The sequence below is a fragment of the Pygocentrus nattereri genome, chromosome 25, assembly GCF_015220715.1.
Source record: "Pygocentrus nattereri isolate fPygNat1 chromosome 25, fPygNat1.pri, whole genome shotgun sequence".
Lineage (NCBI taxonomy): Eukaryota > Metazoa > Chordata > Actinopteri > Characiformes > Serrasalmidae > Pygocentrus > Pygocentrus nattereri.
In genome coordinates this window covers 28,411,864-28,439,209 of record NC_051235.1, presented here as the reverse complement: position 1 = coordinate 28,439,209, position 27,346 = coordinate 28,411,864, and the positions used below count along the sequence as shown (strand labels likewise).

General features: G+C 40.4%; 1 protein-coding gene across 1 annotated transcript in view; it reads right to left on the bottom strand.

Annotated features, from left to right (window-relative positions):
* cdh15 (cadherin 15, type 1, M-cadherin (myotubule)) overlaps positions 1–20,221 on the bottom strand; it is a 28,761-nt gene extending 8,540 nt beyond the window's left edge. Inside the window, exons 1-9 of the mRNA XM_037534310.1 lie at positions 19,947–20,221; positions 10,071–10,161; positions 8,639–8,800; positions 6,609–6,764; positions 6,219–6,363; positions 3,815–3,996; positions 2,754–2,882; positions 1,448–1,630; positions 141–385 (exon numbers count right to left, since the gene is read on the bottom strand). Coding sequence (XP_037390207.1) covers positions 141–385; positions 1,448–1,630; positions 2,754–2,882; positions 3,815–3,996; positions 6,219–6,363; positions 6,609–6,764; positions 8,639–8,800; positions 10,071–10,161; positions 19,947–20,221 — 1,568 coding nt within the window. The remainder of the gene's footprint in view (positions 1–140; positions 386–1,447; positions 1,631–2,753; positions 2,883–3,814; positions 3,997–6,218; positions 6,364–6,608; positions 6,765–8,638; positions 8,801–10,070; positions 10,162–19,946) is intronic.
* Between the last annotated feature and the right edge of the window lie 7,125 nt (positions 20,222–27,346).

Below are 27,346 nucleotides of genomic sequence, written 5' to 3'. Positions count from 1 at the left end.
GTTTTAAAATGTGAAAGTGGTCCAGTAAAATCAATAAACTAATAAAGCAGTCATTCAAGACATTGCTGCAATACTGCAGATATTCAGGAGTTCGATAAGTGTGTCAGCTCAACAGTAGCCAGCAGACAGGTCAGTCTTACTTGAGCTTGGCGTTGTCAGGATCATGGGCGATGTCTGAGGCCAGGACAGTGTCCGGTGCGGTGGACTCTGGGAAAGACACCTGGATGGGGTTTCTATAGAAACGAGGAGCTTCGTTTTCATTGAGAACGCGGATGGTGACGGTGGCAGTGCTGGTCTGTTCATATGGCGCTTTGGTACTCAGAGGAACTTCATTCTCTGCTATCACTGTGAGCTGGTATTCAGATTTAGACTCATAGTCCAGCGGCTGCAAGACAATTGTGGGAAATGTAGTTAATATAAGGGAGAGATATAGTCTATATAGACCTTTTAAGAGAAACAGTGATGTGGAACCAGTTCAGCTGATGCGTCTTCTGTACCAAGTGTTTTGAAGCATGCCGGTCTACAGTAGACCAATAGAGGGCGACAGTGTTATCAGATTGATTACTTCACCGTGAGGATGGATTTACAGTAGGGCTGCACAATATGGACAAAATACTCATATTGTGATTATATTTCTATGTACATATCAAAAATGCAGTCAATCATTTTATTACAATTTATAAAATATATAAAAAATCCATTGAATCAAAAATCTGACATATATTGGAATAATGGCCTTTTGTGACCGAAATCAATAAACTGCTTATTTTAGATCACATGAATATCTCAATTCGATGTAGCTCTAATATGCATTGTATGTCATATCATATAACAGCATTATTAAAGGGACAATGAAGTTCTGCAAAATTAAGTGGTTGAGATGTAAACAGAGTCATTCAGAGTGGCTTGGTGTGAAATGCTCTGTTCCAGAGAAACTGACCGAGTCGGAATTATTCACAGTGGTGGTGATAGGGACCAGACGTCCACCTTTAAAAGCTCCCTCACAGAAAGCTACCACATGAAATGGTTATGAATTCACTGCCTGAGGTCTGAGAACCCATTTTAGGATCATTTTGGGAAGATTTTGGACTGAAACAAATATATAAAACCCTTCAATGATGGAGTGACACATGTAGGAATAAATAATGAGGCAAAGTTGTCCCCAAAGAAAACTTACTGTATCAGATTTATCACTATTTTCCATCATCAATATCACATATAAAACTCTGCTGTTTTGTTTTTGGAAATAAAATGGCTATATTTGTGTTGTAGTCATGGCATCACCTGGTTCCCATCACCACCACTGTAAAGACATTTGACTTTCTACAATCAACCATCTCACACCAAACCACTCTGAACGACTCTGTTTACATCTCAAGCACTCAATTATACAAAACATAGAAAAGTCAAACCTGCATTGCTGCTGTTGATGGGACGGATTATTTACCTTCACTACAGAGATGATGCCCTGGTTGGTGGCGCGATCTGTCCGAACAGCAAAGTTTCCAGATGCATCTCCTCTTATAGAGTAAACGATCCTCCAGTTCTCTCCATTCCTCTGGTCTTTGTCTGTAGCGTTCACTCTGCCCAGATCCAGCCCCACCTTATTCTCCATCGCAAACATATTGTACTGCAACCACAGGATGGAAACAGGTGTTCACACGTTTGTTCATGCAGTATATACACTAAAATATTAAACTAATCTATCTATCTATCTGTGGTTGGTTAGTGTAGTGGTTAACACCTCTGCCTTCTACACTGTAGACTGGGGTTCAATCCCCCACCTGGGCAAACACCCTACACTATACCAATAGGAGTCCTTGGGCAAGACTCCTAACACCGCCTTGGCCTCCCTATGTAAAAATGATCTATCTATCTATCTATCTATCTATCTATCTATCTATATATATATATTTTTTTTTTTCCACATAATTAAAAAAAAACAATACCCTTTACATTATGTGTAAATTTCATGATCTTCATAGCAGAACAGTTAGTTGGATCTCTTTTACTTTTTTATTCTTATATTATATAATGTTTTTTTTTAATTCAATCATAGGCAAAGCACGAACACCCACAGTGAAATGTTTTGTTGATTTTCTAAGTGAAAATAAGTTCAAACTAACATATTATCCAAAGAGAGCACATGTAAATATGGCATTTTCATCTAATTTTAGAGCACAGTTTCTATTCATTTACTGAGTGTAACACAAATATAAACTGTGCCGTAACTGGTTAAATGAAGCAAATAAACAGTAACCCTGTATGAAAATGTATAAATATACATTTAAAATGCCAATGGATTTAGAATGGGATGTGAATGTAAATGACATCCCACACAACAGCAATACAGGCAGTTCAACCAGGGGTGCATAAACATTTGCATGCTGTTATGTTATTATCCTGTTTTGCTTGTTTGTTGTAATTTCTAATATTTTGTTCAGCTTCCTGTGATTCGTGATCGTGCAACAGAAAATGAAACATGCTAGATAAATAATAAACAATAATAATAATAAACAACAACAACAAAACAGCAACAATAACAACAACAGCAACAACAACAACAATAATTATTATTATTGCAGTTATTATTATTATTATTATTATTGCATTTTATTATTATTGTTATTATTGTTATTATTAATAATAATAATAATAATAATCATCATCATCATCAGGTTGCAGTGCTTGATCAGAAGTTAACAGCTGTGAGTTTTTGAACAGACTCTCAGCTGGGTGTGCAGTACAGATACCGTTGTAGGCTGGAACTGTGGGGCGTGGTTGTTGATGTCCGTGATGTAGATGGTGGCGCGGCCGGTGCTGGTGAGGCCCAAACCAGACATGTCGGCCACCTCCAGGCTCAGCTGGAAAGACTGGACCACCTGATGACGCATGAAATGTAAAGACAATCATGTGAGAAATTCCTGAACTGAACTGAAACCAGATGACTCTGCTTTGTAATACAGTCTCTGTTTAAAGCCTCAATCAGGAGCTCTAATACAAAGATTTCTATTTACTCCAAAACATCACACTAGCTGCCTAAGCAGTCCTCACATTAAACACCAGGTAGAGCTTGTATGCAGGACTGTAATCTGGGTGGTCCGAGGGTGGACCAGCTGTGGAATGCAGTCAGCAGGGTGCCGACCTCATTAAGCCAGCGGACCGATATATGCTTGTTATCTGGGTGACCTTTCTCTGTACTTTAGTCACGGCATGGCTAAAAATATTATATTTGTGAGCAAATAAATGTTTGGTCTCTCCACCACTGGCCAATTTTTGGGCTAGTATTGTCTTCTAAACCGCTTATCCTTCTGGGTCACGGGTGGAGCTGGAACCTATCCCAGCTGTCATTGGGTGGAAGGCAGGATACACCCTGGACAGGTCGCCAGTCCATTACAGGGAAGCTAGTATTGTATCAGACTTCTAAACTATTGTAATCCATAGTTAACCAGAACCAGAATAGATTTATTTTATACAAGAGCATAGAAGTTTGTTATTTATTTAGAAACTAAATAATAAAAAAAACTGTCATGATTGGCCCCTCCCAGTCCATGTGTGTTTGTTTTGGTTTTCTAGTCCTGCCCCCTCGTTTCATGACTCCATCCCTGATCCTTGTCGTTGGTTGTACTGGTGTTTGTTTGATTCTGGTTTATGTCATGTCTGGTCCCCGATCTATCTGTGTTGGCTCATTGACCCTGGACTGTCTCGACCCTAATTTTGGATTTGCCCTTAATAAATCTTGCTCATCTCAGCATGTGAGTCCACCTCCTCGCTCCCCGTTACAAAAACATGTTCCTTTTCAGACTGAACCTACATCTCTGTCCAGTCCCACGTCCCGTGTGTAGATGACCCCTGTTTCGTTATTGATGCCGAACATGGTCTTGTTGATGCTGAAAGGCGGGAAGCTCTCCTGAGCTTTGATGGAGTAGCTCAGCACTGCATTATCTGTGGATGGATCATCAGCGTCCACTGCAGATATGGTCAGCACTGATGTACCTGGACACACAACATACAGAAACAGCATTAAGGATGGTAATTCACTTAGTAAAGCTGCTTGATGATTCTGAAGTAGAGGAGGGAGGGGAGTGCTGAAAACTGCTTTACAAGTAAGAACAGCTGTGGGCTCCAGTATGGATACAGTACAGATACAGTATGGAGACAGTACAGATACAGTACAGATACAGTACAGATACAGTATGAATAGGGTATGGAGACAGTATGGAGACAGTACAGATACAGTACAGATACAGTACAGATACAATATTGAGACAGTACAGATACAGTACAGATACAGTACAGATACAATATGAATAGGATATGGAGACAGTATGGAGACAGTATGGAGGCAGTATGGAGACAGTATGGAGACAGTACAGATACAGCATGGATAGGATATGGAGACAGTATGGAGACAGTATGGAGGCAGTATGGAGGCAGTATGGAGACAGTAACACTCCAGGAACATTTCTAACTCATCTTTAAAGTGAAAAAACAAAAATCTGAAGAAAACGAACTGTTGTACACTGTGTTTTTCGCTATGGCAGTTAGCAGCCTGTGTATGAATGGGAGATTTGGTTCATTGGTTTATGGTCAGAAGACAAAGTAATGCTGGACCTTTTGTCACCTTCGTTGTTTTTGCTGCTCACTACATTTGTTACACTCGCAGTGTTACTGTGACCCTTTTCATTTATTTGAACGTGACACTTGCAAATAAACTTGAAGAGAAAGGGGAAAAAGAAAAGTGGGTTAGTTCTAAAAGACATTTGGTACACAACGCTTTTCACAGTCTTATCATACTGAGGGGAATCATATTTCTTACAGTGGTAATGGCATTTTTACAATAATGACAATTATTACGCAGCGCTGTAGCCCAACAGCCAGGGCCTAGACCAGGGGTGTCCAGACCTTTTTCAAAGAGGGCCAGATTGTACTGTGGGCCAAAATATTATTCACAAATTCAAAATATGAAGTTTTCAAAACACCACGAATAGAATCTGAGCTTTCTGTGCACTACCGTGTTCTCTATCACTGTATAAACGATGCACAAGGCTTCTTTTTTGTTGGATTGTTCTTTCAGAGCAGTTTGGATCAATTATAAATAATTAAATGGTTTAAAAGCAACAAATACAACACGTCTAATGTAATAATCGTATTCATATTCAAGTGTTTACTTGTTGAAAAATATTATTTGTGAGACAAACTAAACAAAACTCTATGTATTTTTGGTTTTGTTAGTTAATGTTCTTCACATATGTAATAAATGCAGTTCGACCTTAAGGGGTTAATATTCACCAAACTACTGAATTTTCTCTGGGAAGTTTTCCATCTCGCCAAGATCGCCAGTTCTCAGTGTTTCGTTTGAGTCTTGACTAAATTTTGTTTACTAAATGAAGCTGCAGGTCTGGTCAGCTGCCACCATCAGGTGAAAGGAAGAACTGCAATGTACTGACTGGTGGGCCACTTATAATACACTGGAAAACAGAAGCCGGGGGCCGATTAAAATCTGGCCGTGAGCTGCATTTGGCCGTGGGGCCGGACTTTGGACACCCCGTATGCTGTACGTGTGTTCTGTATCGTCACTGTCCAAAAAGAGTGTCTCTATTCTTTGTGGGTTTTCTGCGTAATTTGAGCTAGAAGGTGTCCTTTACACTGTATGGAGATTTCATGATGATTGGACCAACAGAAATGCTTCAGAATTGCTTTCCTGCCATCCGTCCAATGATCGCTGGCCTAGGCTCCAGCACCATCCTTAGACTTAGACAGACTTAGACAGGTTGGTAGACAGAGCAGATCGGTAATACAAGTAATACAATGTAGTGCAAGTTTAGAGTTTACTCTAAACTTTTATCCATGACCCAAAAGGTTAATATCCATTTGTACTGCATTTTAGGCATTTAGCCATGACGCCTGCTTTTCTTCTCTACTTTAGTCTATAGAGTGTCTGAAACTACATGAGTCTGTTAGGGATACTGAACACTGCTGCCGTTTGCATGATGCTAACTGGGGTCTATGCGTCCATGTCTTGTTAGCTGTGTTTAACCCTTGTTTAAACTCTAGACTTTAGATAAATATGTTTTGGCTCCATTCGGGTTAAGGGGGGAAATTGCATAAGTTATTATTTATTTTGACTAAACTTCTCTTTTTATGCAATAACACATTTCACTGAGTGCAGTGCAGGGATGTGTCTATGTGTGGAATTACCTTCGAGTGTTGCTTACCTGGAATGGAGAATTCTGGCACGGCACCGATAAACTCCTCTTGGGTAAAGATCGGTCTGTTGTCATTCTGATCCAGTACGTAAATCTCGATAGTGGTGGGGTTCTCCAGACGTTCTCCACTGGGGGACAGCGCGAAGGCTTTGAGCTGCAAACAAACAAGTTAAACCCATTTCTCTCATCTCACGAAGTGAAACAAGTGAATCAAAACTTCCTTCATTGAAATAAATCTTTATTAAACTAGTGAGACTGCAGTCTCGAGTGACTCCTCTGTAAAATATTTACAGCATGTGAGGCTGTTAGGTGTTATTTCCATCTAAAACACTCAACCCGCAAACCATGAAACGGCTGGAGGGTAGAGGAACGTCCTGCTATTTACGGCCCTGGACTTACCGTGAAGCTCTTGTACTTCTCCCTGTCCAGGGGTATCTTACTCTTGATCCATCCAGTTTTGTCATCAATTTCGAAGAGGTCTTTAGGCTCCTGGTCGACCCCGGGGCCCTCCAGCTTGTAGATCACCTCTCCAGTGAAGACCTTGTCTGATTTGATCTGCGAGGAGAAGCATGGAACGTGTTAAAGGCACTCAGTGAGCAGCTGATCAGGAATGTGTGAGGAGAACGCGGCGCTGCGACAGATGTGCTTGTAGCCCTGAAGTTGGGATGAGGTCAGTAAACGGAAAAAGAGACGTGAGCTTTAGTCATCTTCTGTTTGGAACAGTTGGAGGTATCGTTGCTGTCATGACAACCCATTTTTATTCTACTATTATTTGGTCATTATTTTAATTTGATAAAGTTTGAATTATAAGTGGAGTCAGTCAGGTGTGGACATTGTTACCTTAACCTAAACTGCAACTGTAGATAAGGTCAACAAGTATTAACGTGCAGTGTTTGCAGTTTGTAAGTTGCTTGATTCACTTTTCTGAGCACATTTGCAACAACAAGCTGTGCTTTACACTGAATATCTGACCAAACATGACAAAGAGAAGAAACGTGCTGGTCGTGTACATTAATGTTAAGATAAAATAAAATGAAATAAAAGCTTCTATTTTTAAGGGTTTTGATAACATATGTAAAACCGTTCATTATAGATGTTAAGTTTTCTTTCATACAGCCGTGTGCAAAAGTCTTGGCGCCCCTGGTCAGCCCTATTTTGCTGATTTTCTAAGGAAAAAATACGTTAACACATCCTCCACAGAGGACACACCAGCATAGCGTTTGTCTTCTCTTTGTTTGTGGCCTTGCGTTGGTGGATTTCTCCATCATGTTAACGTTCTTTTCTTTTTGGTTTTTTTCTGTTCTCTGTGCGTCTCACAGTTTTGGTCTACGTTATTTTGCTCTCAAGGATGACCGTTTCTACCACACACTAGAATGTATGTGTCTCTCTCCAATTGTAGTGGTTTGCACAAAGGTTTTAGGGCTTAAAATATGAGGCACAGCTCTAAAAGTCAGTATGTATCTTTACATGTACAGTATGTACCTTACTATGTACACCAGCTGACATAAGGTTAAATAATACTTTTTTAATCCAGTTTCACTGTCGCTCTGCGTCTGTCAAACAGCTTATCACCGAAACAATTTTCAACATTTGAGAAACTATTTTGATATAAAACATTTTTAAGACACTTAACTTAGTAATGTATGTAAAACAGATTCCTGTTTCCTTTTTATGTCATTAACGTTACACTACATTTAAAAAATATGGATTTTATTCAAAACAATTCATTTGTCACAGAGAATTTGGCCGCTGGTGTTATCAGGACTCTTATGTGACACTTGAACACAGTATTTTCAGCTCTGTTAAACTGCTTCTTCGAGTCGAGGCTCACGCCTCAAGGCATGAGAAGGCGGGTCACACTTGCTTATTATATTTCATTAATTTATTCTTACAATTTAACTAATTAAACTTGTGTCAAAATAATGCCACATATGTCATTTTTATAACTGATTTTAAAAAGTTGCACAGCGTTACCTGACCATCAATGAGCCAGCCAATTTACAAAATCCTCAGTTTTAACCAGAATGTCACTGGAGTCACTGATGTTACACCATATTCATACAACACCAATGACTGTAAAATATGTCTGGAATGAAGCTCTCCTTTTTGCATATATGATAATAGGAGATGTTTAATGGACATATTAAGATTCTTTAGTTTTGGGAAAAATATATACACCTGAATTCCCACTCTGAATGGACAATGATCCATATGTGATGTTTAAAAAAATAAATATATATGTATATATATATATATATATATATATATATATATATATATATATATATGCTAAATATATTAAACTGTGCAGTTTTTGAACATTTAAATATATGCCAATGAGTGCACATATACACTGACAAATGCATCCAGCCTACTCGTGTGCTCTGACATCACAGGAACCGGTACCATCAGCCTCTTCTGTTATTTACCTGAACCAGGTTCTCGGGGACCTGCTTGCTGTTTTCAGAGACCCGGATAGGGGGGATGATCCAGTCCCTCTTCATTCTGCCCAAACCTGGAGTCTTCTGTCGCCATGGATACAGCACAGCTGGGTTGAGGTCATGTTGCCTGGGTGGGGGGCTGCTCAGGACCTGCAGACATGTATATGGATGAGTCAGAGTCTTTATACTAAGCATATTACATATGCATATACAACCCTCAGGCCGGGACAGTCTGAGAAATGAAAATGAAAACAGACCGCAGTTGTTAGTAAATTCACTTTGACCTGCATCCAGAAATGACCTTCGATCCCTCTTCCCTTCCGTGATGGGTTTGGGAACTCTAACAAGCTGTTGCCAATAAACGCAGTTCGTCGCTGCATCCGCAAATGCAAGTGAGGACTACACTATACACAGTGGTGATAATATGTCAGCAACATCTAGAAACGCTGCCGACTTCTCTGGGCTCAAACGCATCTGAAATGGACTGATGCAAAGAGGAAACGTGTTTTGTGGTCTGACGAGTCAGTCTTTCATTTCAACCTCTTAAAATCCCAGGCTTGTTACATAATAAGGCTTATTATTCAGTAACTACAGAGACTTCACAGCAAACTGGTTGAGCTAATCTTACGTTATAGAAGTGTGTAATAAAACTTTGGGCCTGCTGGTGGGCCCTGACTATTTAAGGGGTTAATGGAAATAATGGAAATAATGGATGTTGTGTTCTCTGATTATTATCATTATTATTATGGAACCAGGAATTACATATGAATACTCCATTTAATACACTGAAAGTTTAAAATCGATTAAATGTTGCAGTACAATTAACAATAAAACATTGTATGGTATTGTACAATAAAACTCATAAAAAACATGGCAGTCATAACAAAACCTTATTATTATTATTATTTTTTTTTTTTTTTACACAATTTAATAATGCCAGCTGTTCTTTACACTGTGTTAAAATATCATAATGAATGTAAAGTTACCATTTTACCCATACGGAAGAAAATTAATTATTCAATTGTAAGCACATATGTAGATGAAATATATGAAATAGTGTCATTTTGTAATATGTACATACTGTACATACTACAGTCGTGTGAATCCCACAGATGGAGCAGAGTTATGATCACTGAATGTACATTTCTGCCCCTTTTCAGAGCAAATACACTGCAGAAATATGAACGCTGGATACATTTAATAGGGAATCCTTAAGAGACTAAAGTACTGCATTGTTCTGAATGCCTGTAATAAGCTGCAGCTGGCTGTGGTAAAGAGCAGCAGCACTTCCCGCGGCTCCACACTGCTGCTAATGTCAAATCCAGCATACTTGTATCTATGCAGTCACATATATTAACTCCCAGCCGCCCACACACACATTCACACACACACACGTGCGCACACACACACACACACGCACACTCGGCACACTTGGCACAGCTGTCTCCTGCAGGAATGAGCTCAGTTTTCTCCGCCCACGGCCTGCCACTCCATTCTGTCCCACACTGCACCTGACGGAGATCACAGGTCAAACTCTGAATCAACTACACACGACAGAACACTGCACACAAACACACTCACACCCCCCAGACAGCGGACCACCTCCACACACCTGGACAGACACCGTCAGAACCGCACAGTTACATATATCACGGTTCTCATATCAGAACTGGGGTTTCTTTTAACCTTTTTTGAAAACAGCAGTTGATCTTTACCAAGTATGAAGAGTCCCTGATGAATGACAAATACAGTTACTGCAAAAATATTTTGGCATCTGATTCGACAGTCTAGAGCACATATTTAAGTAATTTCCCCTAATGAGGTTGTAGTTTGGATGATGTAAGATTCTTCAGATGATTTTCTGCTTAAAAGTGATTTGGTCTAGAGACATACAACAACCACCACAAACACCAAAACCATGTGATCGTCAGACCGTTTCTAGAATGTTCTACTCATCCACGCTGCTTTAGAATGACCTCCCCATCCATGCTGCTTTAGAATGTTCTCCCCATCCACGCTGCTTTAGAATGATCTCCTCATCCACGCTGCTTTAGAATGTTCTGTCCATCCACGCTGCTTTAGAATGACCTCCCCATCCATGCTGCTTTAGAATGATCTCCTCATCCATGCTGCTTTAGAATGATCTCCCCATCCATGCTGCTTTAGAATGATCTCTCCATCCACGCTGCTTTAGAATGATCTCCTCATCCATTCTGCTTTAGAATGATCTCCCCATCCATGCTGCTTTAGAATGATCTCTCCATCCACGCTGCTTTAGAATGAACTCCTCATCCATGCTGCTTTAGAATGTCCTCCCCATCCATTCTGCTTTAGAATGATCTCCTCATCCACGCTGCTTTAGAATGTCCTCCCCATCCACACTGCTTTAGAATGTTCTGCCCATCCACGCTGCTTTAGAATGTTCTGCCCATCCACGCTGCTTTAGAATGTTCTGTCCATCCACGCTTCTTTAGAATGACCTCCCCATCCATGCTGCTTTAGGATGATCTCCTCATCCATTCTGCTTTAGAATGATCTCCCCATCCACGCTGCTTTAGAATGATCTCCTCATCCACGCTGCTTTAGAATGATCTCCCCATCCACCCTGCTTTAGAATGATCTCCTCATCCACACTGCTTTAGAATGTCCTCCCCATCCACACTGCTTTAGAATGTTCTGCCCATCCACGCTGCTTTAGAATGTTCTGCCCATCCACGCTGCTTTAGAATGTTCTGTCCATCCACGCTGCTTTAGAATGACCTCCCCATCCACGCTGCTTTAGAATGTTCTCCCCATCCATGCTACTTTAGAATGATCTCTCCATCCACGCTGCTTTAGAATGTTCTCCCCATCCATGCTGCTTTAGAATGATGTCCTCATCCACGCTGCTTTAGAATGTTCTGCCCATCCATGCTGCTTTAGAATGACCTCCCCATCCATGCTGCTTTAGAATGTTCTGCCCATCCACACTGCTTTAGAATGATCTCCCCATCCACACTGCTTTAGAATGATCTCTCCATCCACGTTGCTTTAGAATGATCTCCTCATCCATGCTGCTTTAGAATGATCTCCTCATCTATACTATTCTAGAATGAATTCCCCTTTACACTGTTATAGAATGTTTTCCTTTCCACACTGTCCTAGAATGTTTTCCACATCCACAATGTTCTAGAAGGCTCTCCCACTTCACATCTTTCCAAAATGCTTTCCCCATCCTCGCTGTCCTAGAACGTTCTCATCCCATTCTAAAATTAATTCCCAATTTTCACTGTTGTAGAATGTTTTCCCATGTTCACGTTGTTCTGGAACATACTTTTATGTTCACAATCTTCTATGTTCTCCTATGTTCACCCCTGTTCACATTGTTCTAGAATGTTCTCAGCCTTTTCATAATTTTTTATTTGGCCTGTTAGTTCTTATAACAGTGTAAAGGCGATGTTGGTGTTTGATGGGTCAGAGTGCCATGACCTTATAGATTCAAGATTCAAGATTCTTTATTGTCACTGCTCGAGTTACAACGAAATTTGGTGAACAAAATGCACATAAAAAGCACCGTAAAGGAGAGCGTCAAGTCGCAGCCTCTGTGCGTCCCACCATCTTCGCTACTCAGGCTGATCTGGTAAATAAAAGCAAACCTGCTTTTGTACACAAATATAGTACATAGAACCATAATTACTGAGACTTCACAAAGACTGTGGGTCTTAGAACTGCGTTTATCTTCTAACTGATATCAAGCACTATGACTGTGGACCATTCTGAGGGTAACAGTTTAAAACCCAGTTGGCTTTAGGAATTCTGTCCTAATTCTTGTCCCATCCGAAAGGAATAAATAACAGTTGTGTCTGTGCTAGCTGACTGATTTGTTTGTAGGTGGGGCTGGAGGTGACTGCTGACACTGTGGTATGCTGTAGAGCAGCCGCTGCAGAGTGACAGTCATGTCAGACCCTGGCAGACTAATCTTAGCCCGGCCTGCATTCCTCCATACTGCTGCACTCACATACGGCTAGTCTATCGCTCACATACACCCACCTACACCAAGTCTCTCCCCTCTCTTGACGGTTAATATAAATACATACACACCTTAATATTTATTCTGCAGAGAGATGGGTGATGCACGCTTTTAATGAATGTTTTGCTCTAAATCTCTAATGATTAACAACCATAAACATCTAAAATCTACATCTTCATGTAAAATAATAAACATGTACAGTACTGTGTGAAAGTCTTCGGCACCCAAGACACATTTTCAAAATCTATTTATTTGTGTAGCTTGTGTTTATTTGCTAAGAAAAGTGTTAATATTTCAATAAACAAAATGTATAGAATGTTACTTAATAATGATTATATATATAAATAAATAATGAATCAGTGCTTCAGTAAATTGTACGCATGATATAATTGATGATATTATCGAGTCTCTGTGGCGGCTGTGAAGGTGTCAAGGAAAAATATGGACCCGAGAAATTCTTGTTACTTTTCATTGTTTTTCTGTTTATTTGAATTATGAATACGACTTTATTCTAATGTATACTGTGATGAACTCACTGCTGAGGTCAACTGTTTAAACATTTGCTTAGATGCCTAAAACTTTCACACAGTACTGTACATTTCTGATAAACAAGCATTTATTCTCTAGATGCATTCTGTAGCAGTGACTAGATGATGTCCATGTCTGGGGACCTGGCACAACGTTGGTGGCACTCAGTGGAGGTCCACTGATGACTTTAGCAGCACAGCACTTCGTTACTTTGCAGTCTTATCAATTAGCCATGCCGTCCTGAAGGCCTGGTCAGAGCCCACACTTGCTCACTTCCTTCAAAGTTTTAGTGCTTTGGAGACCACGTTTCTCAGATATTTTGTTGCTTGTGATCTGACCCTGTGACCAGCAGCAGTGTTTGAACAGTTGTGGTGGGGGTGGGGGGTGGTATTCTGGGAGGGTTTAAACTCAAATATTAAGCAAGTGGTTGGGTTTACCTGTTTAATGCTCTCAGGTCTCATTGCACTGGATTTATATACACAATTCACCACTACATCATGTTTATCTTGGAATATTGTGGGCCATGCTACCATGCTGGAATTGTCTATTGTCAGGCAGAGGGGGGGACTAATGATTTATAGGAGCATGTTTGTAATTTAAGTTCATTTTTTAAGTGTTAAACTACTCATATTTCAAGTTTTAGTCAGAAACATAAAGATTAAAGTCTTGAAATACTAGGAAATTGCCCAATCGAGCTCTCCTATTGGTGAGGCCTTCAGGAGGTGGACAGAAGGCCTAACGTGCCAATTACATCTTGATTTTAGTACATTACTCTACATTACTCATCATTACTCTACATTACTAATCCAGTCCATTCACGCTGGAGGGCATGTGCCCCACCGGATTTCTGTAATTTTTATGTTATTTTATTTTATTGCTATTTTTTAATAATATATAGTTATGGTCATTTTATTTTATGAGTCAAACATATTCTTTTAACTATGTTACAGCTCATACCTCATAGGTAACACACCCCCTTTCCCTGCACCAGTGCTGAGCGGTAGATGAATGATGTGCTGCTGAAGTGGTTAGGGGTGCATCGATCCCTATTTCAAATGTGTGAAAAGGAAATGCAATTAGTTCCACACACTTAAGTGCATTAGTTGGCTATGGCTAGTACCAGCTGAAGTTAGTAGCCATCCCTCAGTCGGATTGTTTAGCCTTTCTGGATCGCTATCTATTCATGACTTGTCATAATCTGTACTCACACGGCTTCCTCTGCATTGTGTTACAATACAGCTGTGACCATGTTAGCAGGTTCCTTCCACCCATGGCTTTATTGCATATGCTCCCTAAACTAGTTTGGATTGTTACTATAGTCTATATGTGAATTTATGCCCCTTTTTGGATGAAGCACACAAGATTTAGCTCTTTTTCAAGAAAAGTGGCAGCAGTGTAAGTTAGTGTAGAAGTGAGTGTCATTTTTAAGCACAACAGCACAAACAACTGACATGAAAATCTCTAAATAGATATATAGCATTTCCCCTAATAACAAGGGGCAGATTACCAAGGCACAAAAACTGATTTAGTAAAGTTTTTAAAAGATTTGCACCAAATTCAAAGTCAAAATGCTGAAAATGATGTCATTTTCTCTTATATTTATGGGGAAGGATGGAAGTCCATGCTGTTTGCTCTAATTTTGTACCACCCATACCTCCCCCCAATAATTTTGGCTTGCTCGACGCCCTGCTAGGCATTCTAGGTATGTTACCGACTGTGGAAGCTCTTTGCCAGAGCTCTTTTCTAAAAGTTACACTACAACTGCTGCAAGGTAAAATGTAAGTTATTGTCTGTTACAAGCTTCAAATAAAACAATGTTTAATCCAGCTCAGCCAAAAATATTCAAGTGAATCACTTGGATTTTATCCTAGCTAGAATAAATTAACGTTGTCCTGAATGTGTTTTCCTCACTGCTTTAGCAGGTTTAGGGATTTAAGTGATACTTTTTTAATCCCACAACCGGGGAAATTCCACCTCCGCATTTAACCCATCCGTGAAGTGAAACACCACATACACACTAGTGAATACACACACACTAGGGGGCAGTGAGCACACTTGCCCGGAGCGGTGGGCAGCCCTATCCACGGCACCCGGGGAGCAATTGGGGGTTAGGCACTGGGGATCGGCACAGGGCCAGTTCCCTAACCTCCAGCCCACAACTGCCCCCTATTTATGGCCCAAACTGAAGACTGTAATGGTCAAATTTCATCACTACTGAAAGGTAGTCATGATCTGAAGCCAACAACTATAGAGTAACTCTGCGTTGTTGTGGGAAGAAAACCTTGTATCTTCATTTTTGTCATTTTTCAGTTTTTGACAGAATTTGAAAAGACTTGTGGCCCTTTACATTGTGTGTAAATTTCATGATGAATGGACTAAAGGAAACGGCCCAAAATGACTTGTAAATAACTCTGGTTCCATTGACTTACATGAAAAGCAAAATAGGTTTTTTCCTTCTCCTGTAAAGTTACCGAGGTTTTCTTCCGACAACAGCGTATGTTTAAGTTATGCTTAGTGGCTACTTTACACTGAAACTTTGGTCCCAGCTAAGTCTGCTAGCCTCTAAGCTAGTAGTAGTTCACTCTGGATGACTTGAAAAGCTAACACAGGCTGTCAGCCCTGCTATAAAGCATCAGACAGCGCTGAATCCCAGAGCGAGACAAAGCCAGAACAGAGAGAGTGAAGGTAAGGTTGTCCGTAGTGTCTGTATATGAGAGAGGAGTGTGACTATTTACGCAGGGAAGTGCTAATCAGCTGATTTGACAGAGTGCTGATAATACCCCCTCTGTTTGACCTGTAGACTGTATAAACAACGGATACAGCCTTTCTGAGGGTTTCTGCTCTCCAGGTCAGAAGGTTTCTCCTACACTCGTTCATTTATAAAAGCAGCTTTGAACACTTTAGTCACGTAGCTTAGCAAACCTGCTTCTGATTGGCTCCTTTGAAAACAACTGTTCTTCTCATGGAGGAAATGGAAGCACCTCGGCTAGGCTGGCCTCTGGCTTGGCCTCTTGCTTTGACCCAATTGGTGATGCCCTCCAGCGAGGGCAGTGCCAGCGCCGTATGTGTGCCAGTATTTCAGTCTCACGGACGCCTTCCTTCTGACACAAGATCCTGTGAATGAAAGCCTATCACACGACACAGTGCCCCGCTTTCAGAATGCACTGGCTCAAATCCCAGATATGACTGCTGGCACTGGGACGGGCACTAACTGCAAGCAGAAGAAGCCTCAGTTTTAGCTCGGCAGTGATTGAGCCCGGAGCGCTGGGGAGCCTTTCGCTTTGAACATTTCTATCATCCCTGCTCTCAGGTGCTCTAACACACCTGCTTAAAACAGAAACTGTTGTGTTTCTGTTGGTTCCTATTGGTTTTGTAATGTGGCTACTTTAATGGGTGGATATCACAAGGTAAAGCATCCTAATGATTCAACAGGTGACCAATGAATCATTCGAAATGCATTTGATGGTTTCCTATTGGGATCCAAATGTATTCTACCGGAAAACAGTGGTCTACCATTAAGCCAATTCCTATTAGAAAGGAAAACCATTCGTTTTTAATGCTAACACTTTCCAGTGGTCCTTTTTCGGCAGGGATGGCTAATCCAGCCTTTTGGATAAAGAACTGAAATTACCTCTTTAAAAACTTCCAAGCTTTAAAATGGGTTATCATTCATTAAAGCACTACACCAGAAGAGGAATATCTCCAATCTTTCAAATATTTTGCATAATTAAATGCTTAAGATGATAAACTAAATCTCTTAAAGCTCGCTGCTTTTGGACACCCTAACCCCGGACGTGAATGCGCAAAACTGAGGTCTAAGTTGTAGGAGTGAGGGATGAAATGGGACTGGGCCTTAGCCGCCTTCTGTCTTCAAAAAATGGACCCGCAAAGTGTTGCTTGAGGGACAGAAGAACAACATTTCCTTAAAGTACCATGTAAATCTGAAGAAAGTTTACATTACATAACTTAAAAAAGTTCTTGACACTTATGCATCTTGTTTACAAAAATAGTTGCCCAAAGAACCATCTGCCTAAAACGTTATTAAGGAGCCGAAAGTGGTTCTGCTGCGGCATCACACAAAGAGGCCTTTACACCCTCGCTATGACATGTTTGCCCCCATGCTCCACGATAGCTCCATAGCTTAAATAGCTCAATGAAATTTCTATTTGGACACCACCATAAATCCCCAAGCCTGTGTGAGCCTAATTGGGCTTTTGGAATTTTTCCAGAGTGTATAAATGCCCAGTGGATGTTCAGCCTCCTTGTCTTGCATTTAACCCTATGTAGCCCTCCTTTTACCAGACTAAGGCATTCCAAAGAAGGCACACATGTCAGGGTCAGCTGGCCCATGCCAAAGGTGGTTCTGCTGGGGGTGCATGAGTAATGGACTGTGATATGCTGCACTTCTGGAGTGGAGAATGGGTGGGTGTAGGTCAAATTATAGTCAGTATGCAGTCAGAGTTATATCTGTGTCTAATCTGGAAATGTGTCCCGGATGATGACATTTTTAAACTCACCTAGGGTGAAAATTCAGATTTAACTGATTTACCATCATTAACATTATGTATAAACTGGCTGGGGGCGGGGGGTCAGACGAAGTGTGCGGAGGGGACAGAAAACGGTTGTTGGGGGTCCTTTGGGGTCCCCTGGCTCTTCCTCTCTTCTGCACAGCAAGACAACATTGCCTACTTATTATTGATGTGACAGAGTATTGTATGTTGTATACAAGATGTTCAATGCAATGTGTGTGTGTGTGTGTGTGTGTGTGTGTGTGTGTGTGTATGTATATGTGTATACATATATCTTACCACTGTATTTACTTAGCATACTGCCTGTCTGTCATTATTATAATTATTAATGTTTTTTTGTCTCATTTTATTTGTTTGCCGTATGTACTGTCTGTCATATTTCTCTCTTTGTGGCTTTTCTTGTCATAATGTACCTGTCTGTTTCTTGTGCTATATATCTGTTGCTAATTAAAAAACAAACAAACAAACAAAAAACATTATGTATAAACACTCAGAAGGTTCACTGGTGGTTTTGGATAGTATATGAAATAGCTGTGTTCTATCACCACCACTGTAAAGACATCTTCATGTACATCTCAATGTAAACTGGTGGAATTGCCTTTGAGTAAGGAAAATAACTACTTAAAAAGCTTTGACAAAATACGATCAGCATAGCTCCATATCTGCATGACTGAGAAGACGTCTTGTTTGCTTATTTCTTTCTGAATAATAAACATACAGTATTTGCTACAAAATCCCATCATCTACTTTTTTATGAATAATGTTAATAAGTAAACATCTAATTTCCCATTATGCCTCTATTGGCATAGACTCTAAATAGCACCCCCACTCGATCTGGCAGAAGTCCTGCTGATTTTTATCCCTATGTGTCTTGATCTCAATGGGGTCAGCAACAATGCCAGGTGGACGGAGGGTGGTGGAGGGTTCACAGAGGTGGCTCTGTCCTTTTTTGTCGCTTCTCCCAAGGCCCAGTCAGCACCTCGTTGCATTGGAGGTCACCCCTTGTCCCCCTGTTCCTCTCTTGCTCTTTCAAACCCATGTAGCAGACGTGCTTTTGTTACAGCGGCTCTCCTATTTTTAGAGGCTGTCCATGTTTCACCGCAGCAGATGTCTAATCTTCATTATTGCCGTCTCTAATGGGGATTGCTGTGTTCAACAGTTTTGAAGAGAAAATAGTAACAGTCGCCATAGCGTGGAATTCTGGTTAATGCTTTGGGAGGATACAGCTGACAGAACTCCCACGACTTGTTCTCACTGTCTTTTTTTGAGATTCAGAACTACAATATCCAGAATGCTCTGCGGTCATGGTCAAACAGAAGATGTTACTCTTTTTAATGTTCAGTTAACCTTGCGGTAATCTTACAGTGCTGTGCAGAAGTCACCCTTCACTTATTTAATTTTCAGTCAAGTTATTCATTTTTCAGTGTCAGGAAAAAGAGAAAACATATTTCACAGAAGCCTCAACAACTAAAGGTAATATCAATTTTTCAGAGTGTGTCGCTCTTCACCTTTATTACAGCTTCCGTTCCTTTCAGGAGACTTTCAGTTTCTCAAATAAATCTGCAGGGATATTTTTCCACGCCTCCAAAGTTCAGTCTTAGAAGCTGGTTGATGATTTTCTGAAGTGATCCAACGCCGCTCTTCACCTTTATTACAGCTTCCGTTCCTTTCAGGAGACTTTCAGTTTCTCAAATAAATCTGCAGGGATATTTTTCCACACCTCCAAAGTTCAGTCTTAGAAGCTGGTTGATGATTTTCTGAAGTGATCCAACGCCTTCAGTGATGTTGAGGTCTGGACTCTGGGGTGGTCAGTCCATCGTTCAGCTTCTTTGTTTCATGTGTCCGTCTCCTTTTCTCAGTGAGGTTCTTCTTGACAGCTACACATCCTTTCAGACCCACAGTGCTGAGTCGTCTTCTCACAGTGGAAGGATGGACAGATACAATTGTGGATGTTTTCAGATGTGAAGCAGCTTGATTTTCTTGTCTCTCTCTCAAAAATGACAGCTTTAAGTGCTGCTTATCTGATCGGGCAGTTTTTGTGGTCTGCAAAGCCTTCCAGGTGGTCCAATTTTCCCTGTAGCTTTTAACAGTAGTTTTGGAAGTTCTATTGACTTGTCTCTTCCTTATGCAAGTGAATCATCTTCTATCAAACATCCAAAGAAAAACTAATAACTTCTACTTAGTGTCTGGAAATGAAATGAGTTAAGTGTCTCTGACTATTGCACAGTACTGTGACTTCATATGTAGGTCACACTTCAGCTTCCTGGGATGTATTGACCATTCACTGATATCTGGTATGGCTTTTGCAATAAGCCTGGGGAGGAACTGTGAGGAAGAGATTTTACCCGTGAATCGGACACCCTCCAGCTGGCCTGAGTGATTGTTTCCAGCGATCATGAACTCAACACTGGCTGCATTATGGACCGATTTGTTCACGATTTCACGGTCTCTGGGTGCGGGCCTTCTCTTTCCGTAGCCAGGATTACAGTGCTGGACAAACGGCATCCAGTAAAAGCATCTGGGAACAGCTGCTGGCCTTCATCACTGCCTATCAAAGAGACCAGGCCTGCAGGCATTCAGGTCCACTCAGTGGCCCTTTCAGCCTACAATATTCCCATGGAAATGATGCTTTCTCCTGGGACCAAAGCTTTGAGAATTCCCGGCAGTCCATGCCTACACTCTTGAGAACGGGGTGAACATTGCCTCTGGCATCTGAGCAGGGAATCTAAGCTGTCTCAAATAGTTGACTTATAACCACAACCAAGACCTCAGAGGGCCTACTGATCAAACGGTGCATGCAAAATGAGTTGGTATCAACATGGCCAATCACGGTTTGATAAACACTTGTAAAGTGAAGCAAAATGACAACCATGCAAATAAAATAAACAGGTCATCAGTGTAATATTGGTAAAGTCTATATGGAACCAGAGAGTGGTGTGCCCACTGCTGGAATGCTTTGATGTATTTTTGCCTTCTGACATGCCATATACAGTATTTCACATTCTTTTATCAACATTCAATCCTCCCACCAAATGACATACCAACAGTCTGACTGTGACAATACTAAACCACATAACTACATAATGAATGGGATACAATTTTCTGTTGGTGTATTTAGATGAATCATTTGACCAGGGTGTGAAATACCCCCTGATATTCGTGGAGTCCTATGTTGGCTGTCTACTCCAGCATTGGTGGGCTGCTAACTCCCTCAGTGCTGATGCTTTAATGACAAAAAAATGTTTCGTGTAAAAGTTCCATTTAACAAAACACTTTTTTGTAGTTCGGTAATGTGGTCTTCCACATATTAACTGAGATCATGCATATCCCTCTTTTGTCTATGGTTTGAGTAACAACTTTTTTTTCCACCAAACTCTTGGGACATTGAGCAGATTTTCAGATTTACACATATATTGTAACACGTTGTAAAGTTTTCCATAGGTATCTGGGTATAGTTACAGTTGATAGGCTATGAAGGACCAAGTGGGTGAACCAGTTTACTACAGGCAGATGCTGCATCTCTAGTTAGTTAAGAAGTTCACTGATTGTGGGTGAAACAGCTAAACAATAAGCTTTCTCCGAATGTCTACATGTGTTTTCTCTTCTTCCTATTTTAAATTTAGATTTTGAGACATTCAGTGGGTTCAGGAGGTTAATTAGGAAGCCCCAGATCCCCCCAGGACCCCCTGTATTTGACTATTATTCTACTTCAAGTAATAAAACATTAAACGTATTTGTAATAAACACAAACTCAAAGGCAACTGGCTTCTAATTTTCACTGATGAAAAACACAATCATCACCGTAGACCAACCCTGCTTCTCGCTGGTTTATTCAAGAAATGAAAGAGGCTTTCTCTTCAAGAGCATCTTGGGGTCAAAACTTCCATTCTTCTCTGTTTCATTACAAACACATACAATGTGACTGTGTAACTGATTGCACTTTACATTGATGTGTTTAATATTTTTATTTTTTCCTCATTTATTAATTACCCTGTAATGGCAATGCTGACATGTTGGAAGGACAACAAACCATTATGTCAGAATAGAAACCATCTGCAGTCCGCTGTGGCAATTACTGATTAGCTTTCATCATTCAATTCATCAGCAGTGTTGCATGTTTAGACTGACCACTTCCACAGTCCAAGCCTGCTGAAGACTGCTAATGGCCAACGTCAGTTATCTTAACTCAAAACAAAGGAAGTTAACAATCCATTACTGAACATGATCCCTAATGTACGGGAATAGATGAGTTCAGCAGATGTGCTCTGGGTCACAGGCTATAAGCACCTCCTAAAATTTATATCACCAGATTAGTTCACTTTAAGAAACTTACTAATCATTATTCAATTGCTGTTAGGAATGCTTAAATCAATCATACTGAATCCTGGAAAATAATGATGAAAATAGAACGCATATTTTCCAGCTTAAAAAATTGATTTAAAGTGCATTCTGAAATCTCTAAAACCTTAAATGAGTTTTATAGCTTACATTACAATGAAATTGTAACCGAGTTAGGGCCGAGGACTGAACCCTGAGTAACACCAGCACTCCTAGAGAAAAGGAAAGAGTAATTTTTCTTACCTGGCCCATAGAAGCCACCAGCACACACAGTCCCACCAGCACCTTGCCTGCCATTCTTTCTCTTTTATGGCCTTCCATCTTCACTGGCTATGTTGCCCCTGGCTCAAAGGATGGACAGTAGCTGGACAGTAACACTGTTCAAAGACCGTTTCTGAACAGAACGAGGAAATCCTGCTGAACCCCTCCGTCTCTCTTCTCCCTCTTTCTGCGGACTGTGTGAGTAAGGCAGATGAGTGACAGCACATGTGCTGCTGCTGGGCTTGCCTGAAGAGCCTGTAATCCTAGATCCCCTTCTGCTCCCCAGCTTGGACACTCCCCAAAGTATGAGGGCTAGGAAATGGAGGCCATGCCATGAACCTCTGCTCACGAACGAGCAAACACCTCAAAAAGATGGAGAAAACCTTCTATGAATGGTTTTGGTTTTAATGTTCATCCATGCTGTGATGTTTTTGATGCTCTTTATGACAAAGTAAATGATTTTCATGAAGAATAACAAGAAATCAAGCTGTTCATGACGAAAAAGGGGGAAAGAAGGAATACGACGGAAAGAAGAAGATGATGATGTGAATACGAAGATGATAATGGGATGAATGTGATGGAAAAGTAGATGAAGAAAAATAATGAGGTGATGGAGAAGAAGGTGGGGAAGAAACATCAAAAAATAAAAATGAAGACAATGAAGAAAAAAGTAAAAAAGGTTAAGAAAAGAAGAAAATTACAAAGAAGAAGAAGAAGAAGAAGAAAAAAGTGAAAAAGATACGAAGATAAGAAGGTTACAAAGAAGAAGCTGAAAAAGAAGAAGAAGAATAAGAAAAGAAAAAGTAGAGGAAGAAGAAAACGTGTAAAAGGAGGAAAAGAAGAGGAAGAAGAAAGAAAGGAAAGAAAAAAGAAGAAAGAAGGTGAAAAAGAAGAGTGAGATGAATAGAAAGAATGTGGTGAAGAAGAAGAAAAGAAGAAGCTGAAGGTCAGGGCAGCTGGCCGTGGTGCCATGTGGATGGTCAGGTTTCAGAACGCTGGCCTTGGTCAGATTTCTGTCCCTGACTGCTGACCCCTGACCTCCTCATTAGCAGTCAACACCTGCACCTCAGCCTGTCCTTCACACTCAACTTTAACAGTCATCACAACCATCAGAACCACACAGAACCACGCAGAACCACACAGAACCACTCAGATCCACTCAGAACCACCACTCAGACTCACTCAGACTCACTTAGACCCACACAGAACCACTCAGAACCACTCAGATCCACTCAGAACCACTTAGAACCACACAGATCCACTCAGAACCACTCAGAACCACTCAGACCCACTTCATTTGCTGGGAAAAATACAGGATATCGTTTCTGTTATGCTGAATGAAAACAGTGACGTCTCTGTTATTCATTCCACTGATTTCACAATATCTACGTGACTGAATCCGTGAAGTGTAAAGAGTCTTACTGAGTTCATTCTAGAGAAGCTGTTTTATTTACTATCCAAAACCACCAGTGAACCTGCCTGTGTGTTTCCATATGTTGATGATCAAATATGGGTAAATCTGAAAAAAATAAGTCTTATTTAGGGACTATTTTGCTTTACAACACCCTGCATGTACCGCTCTGTCTGGAATGGACAGAGCACAACGTCTCAGACATCAGGCGGTGAATTCATAACCATTTTATGTAGGAACTTTCAGTAAGGGAGCTTTTAGAGATGGACGTCTGGACGTCTACTTCACAGCAAATCACTCTGAGTTAATGATCGTCTCTGTGGAGCTCGTTCTGCTCGTTAGTTTGTGCTGATGATGCAGTGATTCAGTCACGTGACGTTACTGAGTAGGATGAGCTCATGTGGGTCATTTCAGGACGCCAGTTCGTTCACATTAAAGACAGATTTGAATCACTGACCTAAACGAGTGTGAACCGCCGTATCATAGAGATCGGATCTGAGCAAAAAATCAAATTTAAGCAACGAGGCCTGTAATGTGAACGCAGCTTTAGACTCAGCAGAACATTCGAATGAACATGAAGACCTATCACATCTTTTTGTGTCTGCACAGGATTCATTAACAGCAACATTGTCCCGCTGAACGGCCTTGCACTATATCTATATTCTGTTTCAACTGTTGTTAATAGCTCCACTGTTAGAGGCCTGCCTGGCATGCATGGTATTCTCCTGAACTATTAGAGGGGATATCTGAGGGGAGAGTATGCAGTGATGCTAATTATGAAGTGGGATTGGTGCTGTCGGCTAAGAGGTTTTGAATGTTGCTGCTGGTATGAAAACAAGAAAAGAAGACTAGGACGCAAAACGTCAACACAAGCATTTGATACAGTGTCATAACAAAACCTTGAATCTCCTAAAACAAAACAAAACAAAAAAATCTGACAGATGTTAATGTAAAAGACATTTTATTATACATCTTTAAAATAATGAAAAAAATTTGTTTTGAAATAACAGCGACAGTACAGCAGATACATTTCTAATGAGGAGTGGTTCCACTCAGCTCTAGTTACATAACACTGTAACAGCAACTGATGTACATTTAAACTGCTAAAACCGCTTCACTCAGCCAATAAGCTGAGAAGCTTGCCAACCAATCAGCACTCAGTAGCAGTAATGCCAGCATTCAACTGCCCAAAACTTGTGCTATCAGTAAATATACTGATAGATTTTCTTACTTCCTTCATGCATAAAAGGCTCCTTCTTCTTCTTCTTTCGGCTGCTCCCTTTAGGGGTCGCCACAGCGGATCATCTGCCTCCATCTTGCCCTATCCACTGCCTCATCTACTTTTACACCAACCATCTCCATGTCCACCTTCACTACATCCATAAACCTTCTCTGAGGTCTACCTCTTCTCCTTCTACCCGGCAGCTCCATCTCCAACATTCTTTGCCCAATATATCCACTATTCCTCCTCAACACATGTCCAAACCATCTCAACCTGGCCTCTCTGGCTTTAAAAGGCTAATATATATATACACACACACACACACACACACACACACACACACGCACACACATACACACATATATATATATATGTATATATATATATATATATATATATATATATATATATATGTGTGTAATTTAAATAGTAAAAATTTTAAGTTTCTCATTTTTACCTGTTGAGCTCCATTCGCTCCATTCATTGAGGACTCACTCATGTGCGCCCTCTAGTGTTTTGCTGTCCTGATTTTGGTATATTGGGAGGAATATGAACTGGCTCTGTAATCTTTGTTGGTGGTGCAGTTTTGGACAGAGTATGAAGAAAAGGCTACAAAAGAACAGTTCAGTCTGACGCCAGGCTTCCACATCTCATACACTTCACTGAGGACTGCTTGATGTTCTTCTGCTCTTCTTTTGGTCATGGTAACCAAACAGCAGAGCACGGGTCTGGTTTATTACTCAATACTAAGCATTAGTGTTCCTGAAGAGCTGTAAACCCTGTTGAGTGAAGTTCCTCGCTAGGCTTATCTAGAACTTCTAACTGAATCCACACATGACAAAGGCAGCAAACAGGGTACATGCTTCTGGAGTGTCACGGTCCCAGCAGGTCAACTGCTCCCTTATGTGGGGGCCTGAGGTCCACAGGCAAAGATGCATGCTGGGAATGCAAAAGGTCTTCATGCCTTCTCCTCACCATGCCTCATCTCCTTCAGGTGCCAGAGCACATTGTGTTCTCTCAAACAAATATAAACAATACAGGCAATTTTTCATGTTCTTTGCGATCTCATCAAAACAAAGATCTACAGATCTACAGCTGTATGTTTGCTATGGTGTTTGACTAGATTAACATCTGTATATAAAAATGGGCAAAAGACAAGCCAAACAAACAGCACTGCAGTCAAAGGGGAATTCCACCAATTTATCAACTTAACCTGTTAAAGATGTAAACAGTCATTCGGAGTGGTTTGATGCGAAATGCTCTTACTGATGGTCACAGTGGTGGTGATAAGGAACCAGACGTCTGAGTAGTTTCATGCACTCTGAAAAGCTTCCTCACAGAAAATTATTCCATGAAATAGTTATGAATATGTTACCTGGGACATTGTTTTATGGTGGGTTTGTGCTAAGCTGTCAGCCTAACAAGGCAATTTTTTGGTGGAGGGATACATGCAGGGAGTTGTAAGACAAAAGAAAACTTGTTTTTCAGATTTACCACTATTTTAACATCATCAACATTATATATAAAAGGTCATAAGACACGTGTAGGTTCACTGGTGATTTGGACAGTAATTTAAATGGCCATATTTGCGTTACAGATATCATAACTCCAGTGCTACAACAGTACTGCATTTTTAGTATAATAGTGCTACAACAGTACTGCATTTTTAGTATAATAGTGCTACAACAGTACTGCATTTTTAGTATTACAGTGCTACAACAGTACTGCATTTTTAGTATAATAGTGCTACAACAGTACTGCATTTTTAGTATAATAGTGCTACAACAGTACTGCATTTTTAGTATTACAGTGCTACAACAGTACTGCATTTTTAGTATTACAGTGCTACAACAGTACTGCATTTTTAGTACAATAGTGCTACAACAGTACTGCATTTTTAGTATTACAGTGCTACAACAGTACTGCATTTTTAGTATTACAGTGCTACAACAGTACTGCATTTTTAGTATAATAGTGCTACAACAGTACTGCATTTTTAGTATAATAGTGCTACAACAGTACTGCATTTTTAGTACAATAGTGCTACAACAGTACTGCATTTTTAGTACAATAGTGCTACAACAGTACTGCATTTTTAGTATTACAGTGCTACAACAGTACTGCATTTTTAGTATAATAGTGCTACAACAGTACTGCATTTTTAGTACAATAGTGCTACAACAGTACTGCATTTTTAGTATTACAGTGCTACAACAGTACTGCATTTTTAGTATAATAGTGCTACAACAGTACTGCATTTTTAGTATTACAGTGCTACAACAGTACTGCATTTTTAGTATTGCAGTGCTACAACAGTACTGCATTTTTAGTACAATAGTGCTACAACAGTACTGCATTTTTAGTACAATAGTGCTACAACAGTACTGCATTTTTAGTA